At 40.1% G+C, this 17,000-nt stretch overlaps 1 protein-coding gene across 1 annotated transcript in view; it reads right to left on the bottom strand.

Moving 5' to 3' along the window:
- Positions 1–445: 445 nt before the first annotated feature.
- Positions 446–17,000, bottom strand: part of LOC123505420 (sodium-independent sulfate anion transporter-like) — a 47,145-nt gene continuing 30,590 nt past the window's right edge. The window contains exons 4-12 of the mRNA XM_045256664.1: positions 13,670–13,865; positions 11,414–11,634; positions 9,802–9,976; positions 9,160–9,406; positions 8,545–8,676; positions 7,916–8,162; positions 7,157–7,327; positions 6,396–6,546; positions 446–5,306 (exon numbers count right to left, since the gene is read on the bottom strand). Of these exons, the coding sequence (XP_045112599.1) occupies positions 5,149–5,306; positions 6,396–6,546; positions 7,157–7,327; positions 7,916–8,162; positions 8,545–8,676; positions 9,160–9,406; positions 9,802–9,976; positions 11,414–11,634; positions 13,670–13,865 (1,698 nt within the window). The 3' untranslated portion in view covers positions 446–5,148. The remainder of the gene's footprint in view (positions 5,307–6,395; positions 6,547–7,156; positions 7,328–7,915; positions 8,163–8,544; positions 8,677–9,159; positions 9,407–9,801; positions 9,977–11,413; positions 11,635–13,669; positions 13,866–17,000) is intronic.

Genomic DNA, 17,000 nt, shown 5'->3' on the forward strand with positions numbered 1-17,000 from the left:
AATAGCAGTACGTAGTAGTAGTAGGAGGAAGACAGGCACTGGTGGTGGCATATAGTAGCAATAGCAGTAGTAGTAGTAGTAGTAGTAGTAGTAGTAGTAGTAGTAGTAGTAGCAGCAGAAGTAGTCATAGTAACAGCAGCAGTAGTAGTAGTAGTAGTAGTAGTAGTACAAGTAGTCATAGTCATAGTAGTGGTAGTAGTAGTAGTAGTAGTAGTAGTAGTAGTAGTAGTAGTAGTAGTAGTAGTAGTAGTAGTAGTAGTAGTAGTAGTAGTAGTAGTAGTAGTAGTAGTAATAATAATAATAATAATAATAATAATAATAATAATAATAATAACAATAATAATAATAATAATAATAATAATAATAATAATAATAATAATAATAATAATAGCATCATAATCACCGCCACCATCATTACCATAATCAAGGCAAAAAGAACACACAATTTCATCAAATTTTTTTAATGTGTGAAAAAATATTAACTATCAGTATTATATCATATAATCAAACAATTGTCACCATAACCTGGTTGGCGGGGTTAGGCGGTCGCCCACACCAGTGCAGGGAGCAGCAGCCCCTCACATGCACACTGGGCCACCGGGGACACATGCCACACCCATGAACCCTCCCTCCCTCCTCCCTCGGGTGTGGGTGTGGCAGAGACAAAACCAGGCTGGGCTATGGGGTGTCTGTGGCCTTCATTCTCTATTTTCTCAGGTTAAGCCCTAAAGAATAAGTACATAATGGAATTTCTAGAAAACTTATCTCAATCTTTATTCTCTTTAGCCCAAGCACAGTGATTCTTTAACAGTCTTTTAATCAACGTTAGAAGATAATTATGAGATGGAATTTCTCAAAAACATATCTGAATAATTATCTTTTTTATAACCTTCAAACTCTACCTCCACCAATCCCTCACACCCCATTACCCACATTATGCCACTTCTTATGCTATGTCATTTTTCATGTCACCTATCCAACACATGGCATCCTGTCATTCCTCTTATTCTCTATATACAAACACTTTTCTTCTGTTTTTTTTTACAGCCAGGTAAGTGTGGATGGTGTGGATCCTTCATGCTACTAGCCATACACACATATGAAGCAGCTTGACTCCAGCCAGGATAGTACAAGCCTTTAAGAATGTTCTCTAGGAATGTATTATGTATATACTGTATTGACGGTCTATTTTTCATTACAGTTTGTAATGTTGTGCAATCATGTCTTTGGAAGTAGTTAAATAGATAAATAAAACAAAATAAATTCCTGATGATAAAATCTCATTTCAGCCCAGTATCTATGGGAACCTGATTTAGGATTATTGTATGCACATTCAATAAAATTATGGATGTGTTTATGCCATCTACTAGGTCACATGTGAAACAATAAACACAAGAGGAGGTGTTTCCTAGTTTTTGTCTGTAGTAACATGATCATGTGTTGTTCCCTAATGATGGAGGTGATGGTGATGGACATATTTTTCATAAAAGTCTAGGAAATAAATAGTTGTAGGATAAATACATAACAGTATTTGCAGTATATCAATGTCCTTACAATTACAGTTAATTTATTGCACATTATATATTCAAGTCTTCAGTTAAAGTACCAGCATTCCCAACAATTAACTAAATATATTATACCTACTTCATTGGAACGACAATGTAACAAACTTTATGAGAACTAAAATAATAAATGCTGTTTTGTTTTGCCACATTATCACTCGGACATATAAGATGTACGTAAGTACAAATAAAAACACGAATATTCAAATAAGTTAAACAACATACATAAAACATTCAACAACAGCCTCAGCCCTCACCACTGACAGTATCAGGAGACTCAACACAAAACTTATACCTGAGGCCACATTAGAACTTAAAAAAGAAAAGGAGAGAGAGTACTCATGAAAAGGTCTACAAACAAACTACTTTCAACAAACCTTTTGATACAACATTCTGCTGCCTGACTCCAGTAACATCTTCAAGGCTCAGACAAGTAATGGCCTCACTGTAACTCTCTGCTCGAGCCCCGACTCAGCCACACTCCCTGTCCTGCTGGTGGTGGTGGCTGGTGATAGACACAATACTAACTAACTGAATACGAAAGATAAAAGTCAAATTGTACGTACTTTCCTCTTACATCACACTAACTTCATGTCAGAAATGCGTCCAGTGAATGAAAAGTTCATGACTAGCTAGGGTCCTTTCTTCAACCTATGACTTCCCTCTCTTCTTTCTTTTTGCTATAGCCTATGCTCCCCAAACTTTCTTATAAAACATGTTAAGGAATCTATCATAATTCGTACAAGGCATGAGTCAAAAAATAATTTGTAACAAATGCTAACAAATTTCTAAACCTGTGCTTTACACACACACACACACACACACACACACACACACACACACACACACACACACACACACACACACACACACATACACACACAAACACATCTTTAAAATTCATAATACACATACATAAATATCACCTTCAATCAATACAAGACACACATTTGAAGACCACAGAAGCATTAGGCAGATATAATTAATGTTTTTACTTCCTTATGTTATGCATGTTTTTTCATGACTTGAAGCTCATTGATCAAGATAAGAACAGAAGAAAGCTAGAGAAAAGGGATCTCTTCTTATGCAACATTCCTTCTTCATATGACAAGCATGAATAAATAAATAAATACTATGTATATACCCAAATAGATATAATAAATACCAAAGTAAATAAATAACACTGCTGAAAAGGAGCAAAGAGCAAAGCATGTAAGTTTGAATGAAGAGATGTCATGAAATGCTGAAATATCCCTGTCACCATAAAGTCTGGTTATGTTTGTTAGGTTAGGTTAAATGCTTTGATTCCCAGCACACTCATCCTTGAATATTAAGCCTCAGATTAATCTAGCTGATCATGTGAGATGGGCTATTATTCTCAAATACTGCTACACTTGAATTATATCCTGAAGTATTTTTTGTATAAGAGAGACTGGTCAAAAAAAATTGGAAAGAAGGCTGCTCAATATAGAAAGACACGTACTCTATTCATTTAACCGTTTAAGTTTCTCTATTCTATCTCTCTTTGTTGGAATATCAGCAAGTACATAAGTAGACAGATAACACAAAATTTTGTTAGTCCCAAACACCATTCTTACTTAAAAAATCATCACATTGCTGGGTATTGTTACTTAATCTTTCAAAACTTAATCTGCCTTATATTCTATCTTTCAAAACTTTGCCTGCCTTTCCCATTCACACATTACTTATATATCACAAAATTCATTATGTCAGTAAAAGTAACAAAGCAAGTATTTTTGTCACACATCTTTTAAATCACACCAGAAAAAGGACCTTCCACTTGCACTCACAAGAATGCACGACAAAACAATTCTGTGGAGTTACAATGAACACAATAATCCATTTGGCACCATGCAGAGCCCCTTCCTTGTCCTTCTGTGACCCTTCCCTCACTGGGTCACCAACATACTGGTTCACTGTCACACAACAATGGCTGGGAACGCATTGCACTTGTACTATAACTGGTGCAAACGTGATCACTCTCTCTCTCTCTCTCTCTCTCTCTCTCTCTCACACACACACACACACACACACACACACACACACACACACACACACACACACACACACACACACACACACACACACACACACACACACACAAACATACACACCTGCACACATAGTTGCTCCACAAGCCATAGTACGTCACAATTTCACAAGGCTGTAGGTCCCTCACAGTGACCCAAATCATTGTTAAATAAAGTTTCTTGAGTACATATGATGACAAACAGTTTTGGCACCTCACTCATAATACTACAGTGATCACCGATAGACACAATGGTGGGATGTTATAAGAGTCTTTTCTTAGTTGACATTTCACTCGAAGCAACTGTTGATAAAACTATGCACAGTCTACATCTAAGATAAGGGCTAGCATCAGTGTGTGTGAGAGTCTGAGGTGGTGTGCATGTGACGTGTTGGTGTGCACTGACAATAGAGTGTCAGTTTGAAGGAGGCTATGTGCAAAATTTTACAAGTGTTAGCTTCGGACTGAAGAAATGATGTAGTTTGTGACTTCAGAGTGAAGTAGTGTGTGTGGGAAGAAACATTTCAAAGCAGATTTATGCAGTGACAACATCTAGGTAAAATTATCTAAATTTAGAGATGTTTCGAATTCATTCACTATTCATCTACACTGTACACTGAAGTCTACATAAAACAAATGTATTATTCTATATTCACACTATACTACAAAAAAATCTACAAAAAATTTAATCTAAGTGAATTTCAAAATCTTTTTACACAAAACACCTTCACCTAAGCAGCTGCCGTCAACACCAATAAGTTGTACCCACTACATGTATTGTCACGAGCAGACTAGCAGACCAGCGCTGCCACTCTGGTTCATTATTTTCCCATGAAGAGATTATTGCAGTTTGTCACTGTGATTCTCGCCTCGGTGGTTGTTTAGTCATTACTCGTTATGTTGTCCCTTTGCCAATAATAATATGAGGTGCCATGATATTTAATAATTTATAAAGCTGCACATACAGCATCAACACTAATCTAACAGTGATTCAAGGCCTCCATAAGTATTAATAGCTATGCTTCATATTGGCTTTTGTTATTTACATGCATTGAATATTACGGACATCCATTTTTATATTTTCCTAATTTGAACATTTGCATTCTGCATTCTAGTATCTCTCCTGAAATTAATAATTCTGATTCATGCTAATCATGAGGTATTTTGACTGAAAGCCCATATATCAAGGATTACATTTCCACCTGCATGACTGTCCCCACAGACCAGTGCCCCTTGCCACTCACTGGGCTTCAACCCAGCGCTGCATCACCACTACCTATCTACCACTACTCTCCCACTAACACTGCACACTGCTGGAAGCCTCAGGTCATTATCTCAGGCACAAGTGGACTTTTTTAAATCTTTACAAATGCACCCCATGTACGCATGATATTGGTGCAGCCAGCAAGCCTACATAATTTACAAATTTGAATTACCAACCAGTTAAAGAAAGGCTAGATGGCTTCCTGAACCATCTGATAAGCTTGTGAGTGCCAAGGAATATACATTGGTGCTTGTGATGGGCGTCAAGATCTGCTACTTCTCCTCCAGGAAGGTGGTGGTGGTGAGCAAAGGATTGGCCGCATCACTGGTGTCTGAGGTAGGCGTGGAGATCATGGTGGACACAACCAAGTCTCCTGCTGGGTGGAGGGTGTCTCCATTCACTGTCTCTATGCCCACCTCAGTCTCTCCGTCTGCCAAGAAGATGGACATGAGTTTTCTTTCATAGCTGGCTTATGGCTAATACTGTCTCTGTTGTTAAAATGGCTCCTGCTTGTTTCCTATGAGACTGACAATATTATTACATGTTGTGACCCTCATTTGGTAGAAACATATTCTGAGTTTAACTTATGCTTCTGTTCATCTTAAAATTCATATTCATTAAATTAAATAGTATACAGTAAGCCCCCACACTTGGCGAATCTCAGCTTGGCGAAATTCACATTTGGCGGTAGGGTGGCCATGGACCACCGAGTGCACACTTGGCGATTTGAAGTCAAACTTGGCAGTCCCCTGGCGGCCGCATGGCGAACCACGCAGCTCCCCGGTGATGTTAGACCTCTCTCTAAACCTATCAGAACACAGTGTGGGAGTCTTTTTCAGCCATTTTGTTAGTGCTACCCTCTGTTCTGCTAGCGTGGGAACGAATTCTGGCGATTTACTGCCAACATAGCCTCTACCAGCGCAACAGGTGGTACCGGTGGGGGTAAGGACAATGGTGGTGGCGGCAAGGATGAAAGTGGGCAAGGGAAACGGTCTATTTTGTACATGTTCTAATATGTGAAGGCAAAAGATTTTTGTTCAGCTCAAAAGATGGTATTTTAGGGGTCAAAAGAGGGACTTTGGCAATGACCAAAGACTGATTGAGGCATTTTTTAGGCAATTTAAATAGTATAAAGAACTCATGCTTGGCGAAATTCGCATTTGGCAGTAGTTTCGCCAGACTAATTAATTTGCCAAGTGCAAGGGCTTACTGTACTACTTTTATTTGATTTAGAACTGTTTTCATTCAAAGACTAATGTAATCTTACATATAAGTTGAGTGTACTAACCATTACATTTAAGTAATTATGTGATTAATGACAGAAAGCAGAGCTGATGATGGTAACCTGGATGGCGTAAGGTCAGCCAGAGGGTGAAGTTTGAGCACAGCAGCTCCAAGACTGTGCTGTGGCCTGACAATACATTTTACAAGCAAGCCACCACACTGCAATCAAGCCCTCATCTGCCACCACACAGCACTCCACACTTCCACTTCCACTACAGAGCAATCTGCCCCTTACCTGCCAGAGCCTCAGGCAAGGCATCAAAGCTGGAGCAGACTGTGATGCCATCATGCAGGGCTGCCACTGTCTGCAGTACCCGAGGCTTCATACACAGGAACACCAACGTCTGTCCACGCAGCTGGAAGTCTTCTACCATGCCCTTGATGCCCTGAAAATGTCATTATCATTATTATCCTCAACATATTTTACTACCATTATTACTATCATCATCATAGTTCCAATCTACAATACAACCTCAAGTTTCACCACTGTGGGGCTATTGGTCTGTTACTGTTTCTTCATACTACTGGACATAGGGATGGTGCAAGCAAGGAGCATCTGTTATATGGTGTTAGATAAGGAGATAGGACAATATTAGATTGACTCAATGGCTACATATAACAAATAGGTAAGTACATAAACACACACACACACACACACACACACACACACACACACACACACACACACACACACACACAGCCCGGTAGCTCAGTGGTTAGAGCGCTGGCTTCACAAGCCAGAGGACTGGGGTTCGATTCCCCGGCCGGGTGGAGATATTTGGGTGTGTTTCCTTTCACGTGTAGCCCCTGTTCACCTAGCAGTGAGTAGGTACGGGATGTATATCAAGGAGTTGTGACCTTGTTGTCCCGGTGTGTGGTGTGTGCCTGGTTTCAGGCCTATCTCAAGATCAGAAATAATGAGCTCTGAGCTCGTTCCGTAGGGTAACGTCTGGCTGTCTTGTCAGAGACTGCAGCAGATCAAACAGTGAAACACACCTTAGCTGAAGTGTAGTCAGCTGTGTCAATGAAGGTGCAGTCAATAACCACTGGGAGGGAGCCACCAGCCTGCTTGAGCCCAGCCTTCCTGATGGTAGCCCTGATGTGGGATGTGCTTGGGTAGCTGACACCATGTGCTGGAGTCACCAGGACGTAGCCACCATGCTGCTTCTGATAGGCCACAGTGATGGACATTAGACCACTGGGAAGTTATGGCAAGTGTAGCCTAGAATCATATACTCATTGAGAAGAAAGAGAACCAAAAGTAAAAAAATCAAGGAAGGAATATTTCTGAAATGAGTTTAACAAAAGACTCAAGAATAAAATCAGTTAAAGTATCAGTGTTTGAAAAGATTAATTGAGGATTTAAACCAATTTAAGGTGAAAACCCAATGAAAATAAAAAGAGGAAGAATCCTATATCACATTCATAGTTTAAACCCTGTATAAATAAAATCTACTATATAAGACAATTCATTAGCTCTAAATTCTCGATTGTTTTGCTATGACAGGCAGATCAAGTGACAGCAGGTGGAGATGGTGATAGGACTGCAGTATGAGAGAGAGAGAGAGAGAGAGAGAGAGAGAGAGAGAGAGAGAGAGAGAGAGAGAGAGAGAGAGAGAGAGAGAGAGAGAGAGAGAGAGAGAGAGAGAGAGAGAGAGAGAGAGAGAGAGAGAGAGAGAGAGAGAGACTAGTGACAGTAATATTTCTCCACCAACAAGGAGAGGTTGAGAGGCTTTAATGGAGGACAGTGCTCACCCCTGGAGGGACGAGGGCGACCTTCACCGAGGGCGTGGCAATGGAGAACAGCAACATGGACAGGTTAAGGCCAATGCCCAGCAGGATGCCCCACTCCAGGCCCCACATGAGGCAGGCTATGAAGGTCACCAGAAGGGGCACCAGGTCAATCTTTTTGCTGCGCCACAGAGGCATGACAATGGAGTAGTCAATGAGGTGGATCACTGCACACATGATCACTGCTGCTAACGTGGACTTCGGAATGTATCTATTGAAGAGAGTGAGAGGGAAGAAATTTAGGGTCAATTGATTAAGTTATGATATTTCTTCTCAAATAAAAGTGGTAAAGCATGGGTTTGCTTTGCTTATTTATTAGTGTTTTCGTGTTTGTTATCAATATATGATGACAATAAAAACTTTGAAATAAATTTGTAAATATCAAAGTTTAAAGTAGCACAGTACCTGATGGCCCATGTGATGCTCTGTCTTTCTTAATTCAAACATTATATGTATGAGAAGTATGTTTTGGATAGCAGGGCCCCATAAAGACTCCAGACAAAACCTAAGTATCATCTGTAACAACTACCATGTATGTTGCAAGAAAAATATTTTTGGCTTTACTCTTAACTGCCCTGCTACTAAGGACTAACCTGAAGGCTGGGGTGAGGAAAGCCAATGACAGCAGCACCATCACTCCTGTCACCAGGCCCCCAGCAGGCGTCCTCACTCCACTGCTTAGGTTCACGGCTGACCGAGACAGGGACCCAGTTGTGGGCATTGACCTGTGAATGCAGTTCAAGTGGAGTTACAACTGGGAATTACATTAAGAAATTTTTTACAGGATATTATGTAGGTATCACTACCAGCTGTATTTACATTTAAGGTAGAGCAGGGTTGCATGGTACATTTGATGAAAATGCATCAGGTTACTGCTTGAACAAAGTTGGTCTTAAGTCTTCTTACAGTTTCTGTTCACACTTTTACGTATTACAATCTGCTCTTCCAGTGAACATCTACATTAATTCCTAGTTTTGCATCCTGTTTACAGAAACTGGATAAAATACAAAAAGAAGGAAAGGAAGAAAAGATGAATATTAAGGGGTGAAGAAGCAAACTAATAAAAAAAAAAAACTAAATATGTACAGTATTATGAAAAAACAAAATGAGATGAAATACAAGACAAAAAGGTAAAGACAAGAGCAAAATGATTTAAACCCTCCAGATAACAAAGGAAGGTCTCAAGATCAGCAGGCACAGCTCCTCACCCAAAGAAGGAACCAACAAGGTTAGCAATGCCCAGTGTGATGATTTCCTGAGTGGCATCAAAGGTGCGTCCCTTGGCGAAGGCGCTGACAATGGCAATGTGGTCCAGGATGGCGATGAAAGGCACCATCACCACCCCAATGCCGATGTCACTCATGATCTCTGGGAATGGCACTGTCTCATTGGTGTTGGTGTTGATTGTGGAGAAGGCTGGCAAACTTGCCTTGGGGATGCCTGGCTCCACATGACCTGCAAAGCATGGATGGATAGATGAGTGGGTGGATGGACAGACTGATGGACAAGGAAATAAAAATATGAAGAGTGAAATGGATAAATTTATGAGTGGATATGCAAAAGAATAAGAGGTTGAATATAAGGATGGATGAGTGAATAAGAGAATGGATAGAGATGGACAGCAAAATAAGTGAATAAAAAAAAAATAATTGGATGGACTGGTACAGAATGATGAATAAAGGGATACATAGAACAAATGAATGGAGAAAAGGATGGAAAGATAAATACATAACTGGACAAACAGAGGGATGCACACACCACCAACCTTTCTTTAATTTGCTATCCAAGCCTTATCACTAGGCCTATAACAGTCCGTCCACCATCCTTAGTGCCTTCCACCAACCACACACCTGTTATAGTGAAGGGCTGGTCATCGCCATCCAGGGAGTAAGCGATGACAGAAGCAATGATGACTACCAGAGCATTGCGTCCCACTGAGAGGTAGAAAATCACCTTCTTGAGCACCCGTTGTCCCAGGCCACGGCTACTGTGGTCCAGACATGGCCACCGGATGGACCGCACCTCCTGCAAGAGTGGAAGAGTAATGTATAATGGATGGAATAAAAAGTGATTATCCTTACTTGGGTAATTTTTTTTCTGATCATCAGCTGGTTGCTCACCTTTTCTAAGCTATACATGCAAAACTTACTACCACATGTGTTGCTCCATTAGACCTGTGTGTGTGAGAGAGAGAGAGAGAGAGAGAGAGAGAGAGAGAGAGAGAGAGAGAGAGAGAGAGAGAGAGAGAGAGAGAGAGAGAGAGAGAGAGAGAGAGAGAGAGAGACTTAACTCCTCTTATCTATTACGAACTTATCAATCAGGGTTTATAAGGAAACTGTCAGTAGGAATTTGAACTGAATGAGTCAAAGCAAAGTGAAGTGGGAGTGAGTGCATCAGATAACTGGACTTCTCATAACTATGCCCATAAAATTCTTGTACCAAAGTTATTTCCCTGCACAGATTTACATATCCGCAAATTTTGAGTTTACTTTGCTTCGTTTACATATGGAGAGGAGCCTGCAGCCCTGCCTAACCTTCAACCACACCAGCAGCATCTGTATATTACTCATGACAAGTCTTCACTGATGATTGACAGAAGTGGTTATCATTACATGAGTTAACACATTTGGTTCTGTTCAATTTCCAGACTTTATAAAAACACATAGAGTAAAACAATGAAATATTTGTAATTAATTGCTAAATGTCACCCTAATCCAAAATAATCATCTAATGGTATACAATACATTAAATTGACAGCATGGTAATGGTAGGAATAATGATTTTATATGCTTCATGTTACAGTGAATTATGACTGTTAACGAAAAAAATTAAAATGGTCGGAGTAAAACAATTAGTTTTTCTATAAGGGAAATGATGAGGTTTTGTTCTATATTGGTCTAAATTCTATATACACAATTAAATATGTATCTAATAAAATAATCTGGAGAAAAAAAAAATAATGACGATGACTTACAGAATATTTTGCATTTCACTGCACTCCCCACATAGGTAAGTGAAAAAGGTAAAAAAAAAATGACCAACGGTAAAATTGAGTTCCACCTGAGCTAGACAAGTAATTAAGTCATGCAGCTCACGTCCACATCCCTCCCACGCCACACGCCACACGCCGCCTCGCTCTGGTATTAGGGAGGGTAACATCCACGCCCCTCCCACGCCACTCCTCTCTCTGGTATTAGGGAAAGTAACATGTTTCTCCCTTTAAGTGACACACTAATGATTGACTCATACTGGAACACTCACAGAAAAATAAATAAATAAAATAACAAGGACAATGCATAAGGCAAATAGTGAGAATAATACAAATTTGGGATAAATGACCATGATAACACATACATGGGGCAAATGACACGCTAATAATGTGAGACACTGAACGTTCATTGCCTGTATTATGAACCAACTAAAGGGAGCAAGTATAATACATACAAATGTGTGTGTGTGTACCTTGAGCAGTAGTAGCAAGACGATACACACAAGGCCCAGCGTGAGATCCTGCCACCTGAAGTCCTTAATGTTAGAGAAGACCTTGACCCAGGTGTCCACGAGGCCCTTGGTTTTCAGGGAGAGGCCGAAGAGCGCTTTGAGCTGCGAGGACGCGATGGTGATGGCGGCGGCGGAGGTGAAGCCACTGATGACAGGCTGCGAGATGAAGTTGATGAGGAAGCCTGCAAGACGAGGACACACGAATTACGAAACGCAGCTTCCGGTAGCAACAAGTCTTCAGGCTGATGAGAAAACCTATGAGAAGAGGATATACGGATTGTAAGAGGGATTCAGATACTTGTGTTGATATGATGAATGTTGCAGTGAGAGAAATGAAAATAATATGAAATTAGCAATGATTTCAGATAGCAAAAGACCTTAGAAAAAAAAAAAAAAGAATTTGCATGATCATAAGGCACTGTCCCCGAGAAACCGCATGGATTACAAGAGATTACACGATATTTCACACAACACAAGTTCGAAATAAAGTGGAAAAATGAAAGAGAATACCACTATAAAGTAAATAAATAAAATCAATAAAAAAATAAATAAAAATGCGTATTCTGCATTATGAGAGAGAGAGAGAGAGAGAGAGAGAGAGAGAGAGAGAGAGAGAGAGACAAGCCCTATAACAAAACTAGCTGGAAGCCTGGAGTATATTGTAATGATAATAATAATACATGATGAGGATGGTGATGATGATGATGATGATGAATGCGGTGCAGTGTGGTAGCGAGGCTGACGTGGGGAGGCGTTAAGGATTTTCTCTACTACGCGTCCTGTTCCACCTTTAGGAATTCGATACAAGTTAAGCCACGTTAAGCCCAAGTTAAGCCCCGCGTTCCCTGATCATTCGGAGTCCTGCTAAAGAGAACTTCCCATTTCCTCATGTATTTTGTGTTTACTTTCCCTGCGGCAGATGAAGGTCGGCGAGCGATCGATAAGCAATCTCCACTCTTACTTTGGGACCGAGAGTGAAAAGAAACGAAAAGAAGGGAAAACTTATGTTCCTAGTTGATAAATTAAGGGGAATATAACCTAATATCCTCGCTGATAAATTATGGGAATCACCGAAAGCCTTGGAAACTTTAGATGTGAAGAAAATACTGAAAGAAATTAAGAAAAAAATAATAAAGGAAAACCCACCTGATGTCCTTATTGATGAATTAAGGACATTGTTGATAACGTATGGGAATCAGTGATAGCCTCCACAGCTTCCAATACCACGTGAATGTGCAAAATACACAAGAAAAATGTGAGAAACTAAATATTTTGAAAAGAAAGTTTGAAGATGTGACGAACCACACACACACACTTCAATATTCCAGGGACTATATAATTCTCTTAGTGCGGAGAAATTCAATTAGCGGGGATTGTAAGGAAAAAAAAAATACCACACGGATACTACAACTAAAAACGCTGAAAAATATTAATCCTTCAGTACTAAGTTACATTTTTACCAAGACTTTTGGGTATGATTAGAAGATCTATTTACATCAGGAAGGGTTTATGGAGGTTAGAAAATCGGTGGCCAGTCTTCACTATTTCAATCTTCTTACATAAGTTTCTGAAGCTGTATAAAATCACCACATGGTAACCACAATAAATATGAAAATGTGTCATAGTAGTGATGAGATTCATTACTACGCGGAAGAATGAGGAACAACTTATAATAAACGATGTGATATAATTAACTCCCTTTGTTACTGTTTGAAAGAATGTACCTAAAATTAATTCTTTCCTTGCTGTGGAAGTCCTTTTTTTCATTCAGAGCATTGTAAAAAAGGAGAATAGGAGTATTTTTCTTTTTCTAGGCTACATAACCACCGGAGGCTGAATACAAAATTGTGACTCAAAGTTATAGTTGACGGGAACTTGTCTAGCATTGAATGGGTTGGGTTGATCGCAAAGACATTCAGAGAGAGAGAGAGAGAGAGAGAGAGAGAGAGAGAGAGAGAGAGAGAATCATATCAATATTTTTTTGTTACAAAACGATGAGAAAGTAAAACATCAGTGTGTGAGAAAAAAAATTTCCAAGTGTTTATGACAGAAGATGAAATTAGAAGAAGAAGAAGAAGAAGAAGAAGAAGCGACTGATTGATTAGAGAGAGAGAGAGAGAGAGAGAGAGAGGAAAGCGTAACATCACGTTCATATGAAGAAAGAAAAAAAGAAAAAAATATGTATAATAATGAACACACACACACACACACACATACCAAGGTTGATAACACCGGACACGAATTCTATGAGGCCTGAGGTGAAGCAGAGGAGCACGGCATAGACCACCCCGCCGCTGCTGCTGTACTGGTAGGTCATCAGGGCCATGATCGCCGTGGGCCCGATGTTCATCTCCATGGTGGACCCCAGCAAGAAGTACACGAAGCAAGGGATGAAGGCCGAGTACAGACCATCCTGCAGAAGAGAAACGGGTGGGTATAAGTGGGTGTGCGGTGGTGGTGGTGGTGAGACAGATGTGTGGTTTTGTGTTATGATGTGGTGTATAAGTGTATGGATCTCTCTCTCTCTCTCTCTCTCTCTCTCTCTCTCTCTCTCTCTCCGTTTCCATTTTGATTTCCTTTCTAGGTCTTCTCTTACTCAACCATCTCCACAGTTTCCCTATAACCTATCCCTAAAGTAAAGTCTATTCCAGTATTTCCTAAACCTTATCCTAATCTATCTTACCCAGTCACAACATACAAACCCCAAAAAACCCAAGTAGCCTATTCCTTGTCTATTTCAAAGCCTATTCCAAAACTCCACACGTATCCTAGCCTATCCTTATTCTATCCTAGAGTCTATCCACCTACTACAACATCCAGGCTAAAAGTTGGTGCATAATCCTGCCTGGTCTCGCCCATAATGTCCCAATGCAAAGGCCAGGCCATAACTTCTTCAGCCTAACTACTGGTATTCTTTCCGCCCCTTTCCTGGGTGGTGTGGCGGCATGCAAGGGGTGTGTGGGAGGGTGAGGGGAAGAGAAGCGCATTATCCCCCTCCTTCCTGCTTCATGTCACGGTCCAGGGAAAGGGGGGAAGGGGAAAGGGAAGGGGTGGGAAAGGGAAAAAGGGAGGACTGGTTGTTCGTAAGCTCAGGGAAGGGACGGTATTGTTTGTAAAATGTATTTTTTTTTACTGTATGTATGTATGTATGCATGTATGTATGCTTGTATGTATGTATGTGGAAATAGTATGGTTCTTCTTTTGCGTGTTTTATTCATTTTTTTTTTTCTTTTTCGTTCTTTGAATATATTATTTTTTTCTCGTCTCCCCTTTTTTTGCATTTTTTTTGTACTTTCTCCCTCCCTGTCATGTAATTTTAAAATATCAACTTACTAAAATCTCTCTCTCTCTCTCTCTCTCTCTCTCTCTCTCTCTCTCTCTCTCTCTCATTAATTCAAACTTGAGGCGTTTCCTTTGATGACAATTCTTAAAAAAAGATGAAGATACTTAACTGTGTGTGTGTGTGTGTGTGTGTGTGTGTGTGTGTGTGTGTGTCCTCCCAGCAGGCATGAGAATGGACGAGCCTGGCGGGACGTGAACGAGATAGTGTATTGACAGGGATCATCATCTCTGCTCAGTAAACACTATGACCTGCCAGCCAGCCATTCACACACACACACACACACACACAGGAACATAGTAAACTTGATTCATATCTGCAAAAAATGTAAATAAAATGTGTAAAGATATATAAAAATCACTAAATGCAATCACAGAGAGAGAGAGAGAGAGAGAGAGAGAGAGAGAGAGCAAACGGTTACATACAGAGGCACATCAGACTTTCATTACGCTACGTTACGCCCTTTTTGCTGTTTTCCAATAGTTTGATACCATTTGCTACGGTAAAAGTCATCCGATAGCTCCACTTTGATTAAATTTGGATATCATATTGGAACACCGATTGTATTGCATTATTTTTGTGATCATTATTTTCATTCATTATTTTTTCGAAGGAGGAGGAGGAGGAGGAGGAGGAGGAGGACCTAAAAAGGGAGCTTAAATGAAAAAAAAAAAAATAATAAAATAAACGAAATGGGTGGATTATAAGAGAGAGAGAGAGAGAGAGAGAGTTGTAACGCGTAGGATGATGATAATACAAGGCTTTGGTGGTGTAGGGGACGAAGTGTGTTGCAAGGGGGAATGTAAAAACTGCCCTCAATATTCTAAGCTACAATATGTTGGGCAGATTAGCAGCAGCAGCAGTGGTGGTGGTGGTGGTGGTGGTGGTGGTGGTGGGTAAGCTTCGTGTGTGTGTGAACGAAGGTTTAAGATGGTCATGTCTCCTTTATTGCCCAAGATATCTCGGTTATATAAGGATGAAAGAGCTGGTTTCTATAATGTTCTTCCTGTTTTTTCAGCCCTCTTCTTCTCTATCTTTCTTATCTATCTATCTATCTTTCTATCTATCTATCCATTTATCTCTTTCTATTTATTCATCCATTCACCTATCCATCTAATTATCAATCTATTTATTAATGAATCCATCTGTCTTATCAGTAAATCGACTCACTATCCATCATAAACTAACTGCTCACTCATCACACACACACACACACACACACACACACACACACACACACACACACTAGTAAATATAATCTTCATAAACACTTAGTTCATCAGGACCTTTATACGCTGCCCGCCACTCATCCTCCCTCCCATTCTTCCCCTCCCCTCGCACAGCATCGTCATCGCAGTCATGTCCTTGGGGAAGCGAAGGTCGTGCGGAGAGATAGAGAGATCCTTCATAGTCGTACCCAACCACCACCACCACCACTACTACTACTACTACCACCATCATCACCTCACAGTAATTAATCCTTGTCTTTGCTTTTAATTCTATTCCTGATTCTTTGTGTTTCTATGTCCCTTGGTTTCTGTCTGTTTTTTTTTTTTTTTTTGTATTCTCTCTCTCTCTCTCTCTTTCTGGGATGCGTTTTTTTGTTTTTGTTTTCTCTTTTTGGTCTACTTTTCAGCACGTGTCTATTTACCAAGCCGTGTTTGTTTACCTTGTAGTGTGCAGGGCTGGAGCAAGACTACCAAGGTCTTGTCTTCGTATCTGTTTATCTAGCCTAGCCTTTCCTTCACTTGATGTAGGCACCTACCTGTTCTTCTTGTGTGTGTGTGTGTGTGTGTGTGTGTGTGTGTGTGTGTGTGTGTGTGTGTGTGTGTCCCTTTCCTTTTATCTTCCTTTTTCTTTTCTTTTCTTCTCTTCTTACTTTCTTCTCAACTTCAGATCTTACGACCAAGTTTAAATCTGACTCGACTTCTTGCCTCCATAACTATTCTCCTTTCATTTATTCCTTAAGTCTTTCCTTCCTTCCTTCCTCCTTCTCCTTCTTATCCTCCTCTTCCTCTTTCTCTTCCTCGTCAATGTTAAGTTAATAGTCTGATCAGAGAGAGAGAGAGAGAGAGAGAGAGAGAGAGAGAGAGAGAGAGACATTAATATAAGCTTGATTGTTGTGTGGACAGACAGGTGTGAGTGGATCTTAATTGAAACACGTGTGCAAATATTTACGTAACGTGTGTGTTTGTGACGGGGAGGTTA

This window comes from Portunus trituberculatus, chromosome 18 (genome assembly GCF_017591435.1).
Source record: "Portunus trituberculatus isolate SZX2019 chromosome 18, ASM1759143v1, whole genome shotgun sequence".
Taxonomy (NCBI): domain Eukaryota; kingdom Metazoa; phylum Arthropoda; class Malacostraca; order Decapoda; family Portunidae; genus Portunus; species Portunus trituberculatus.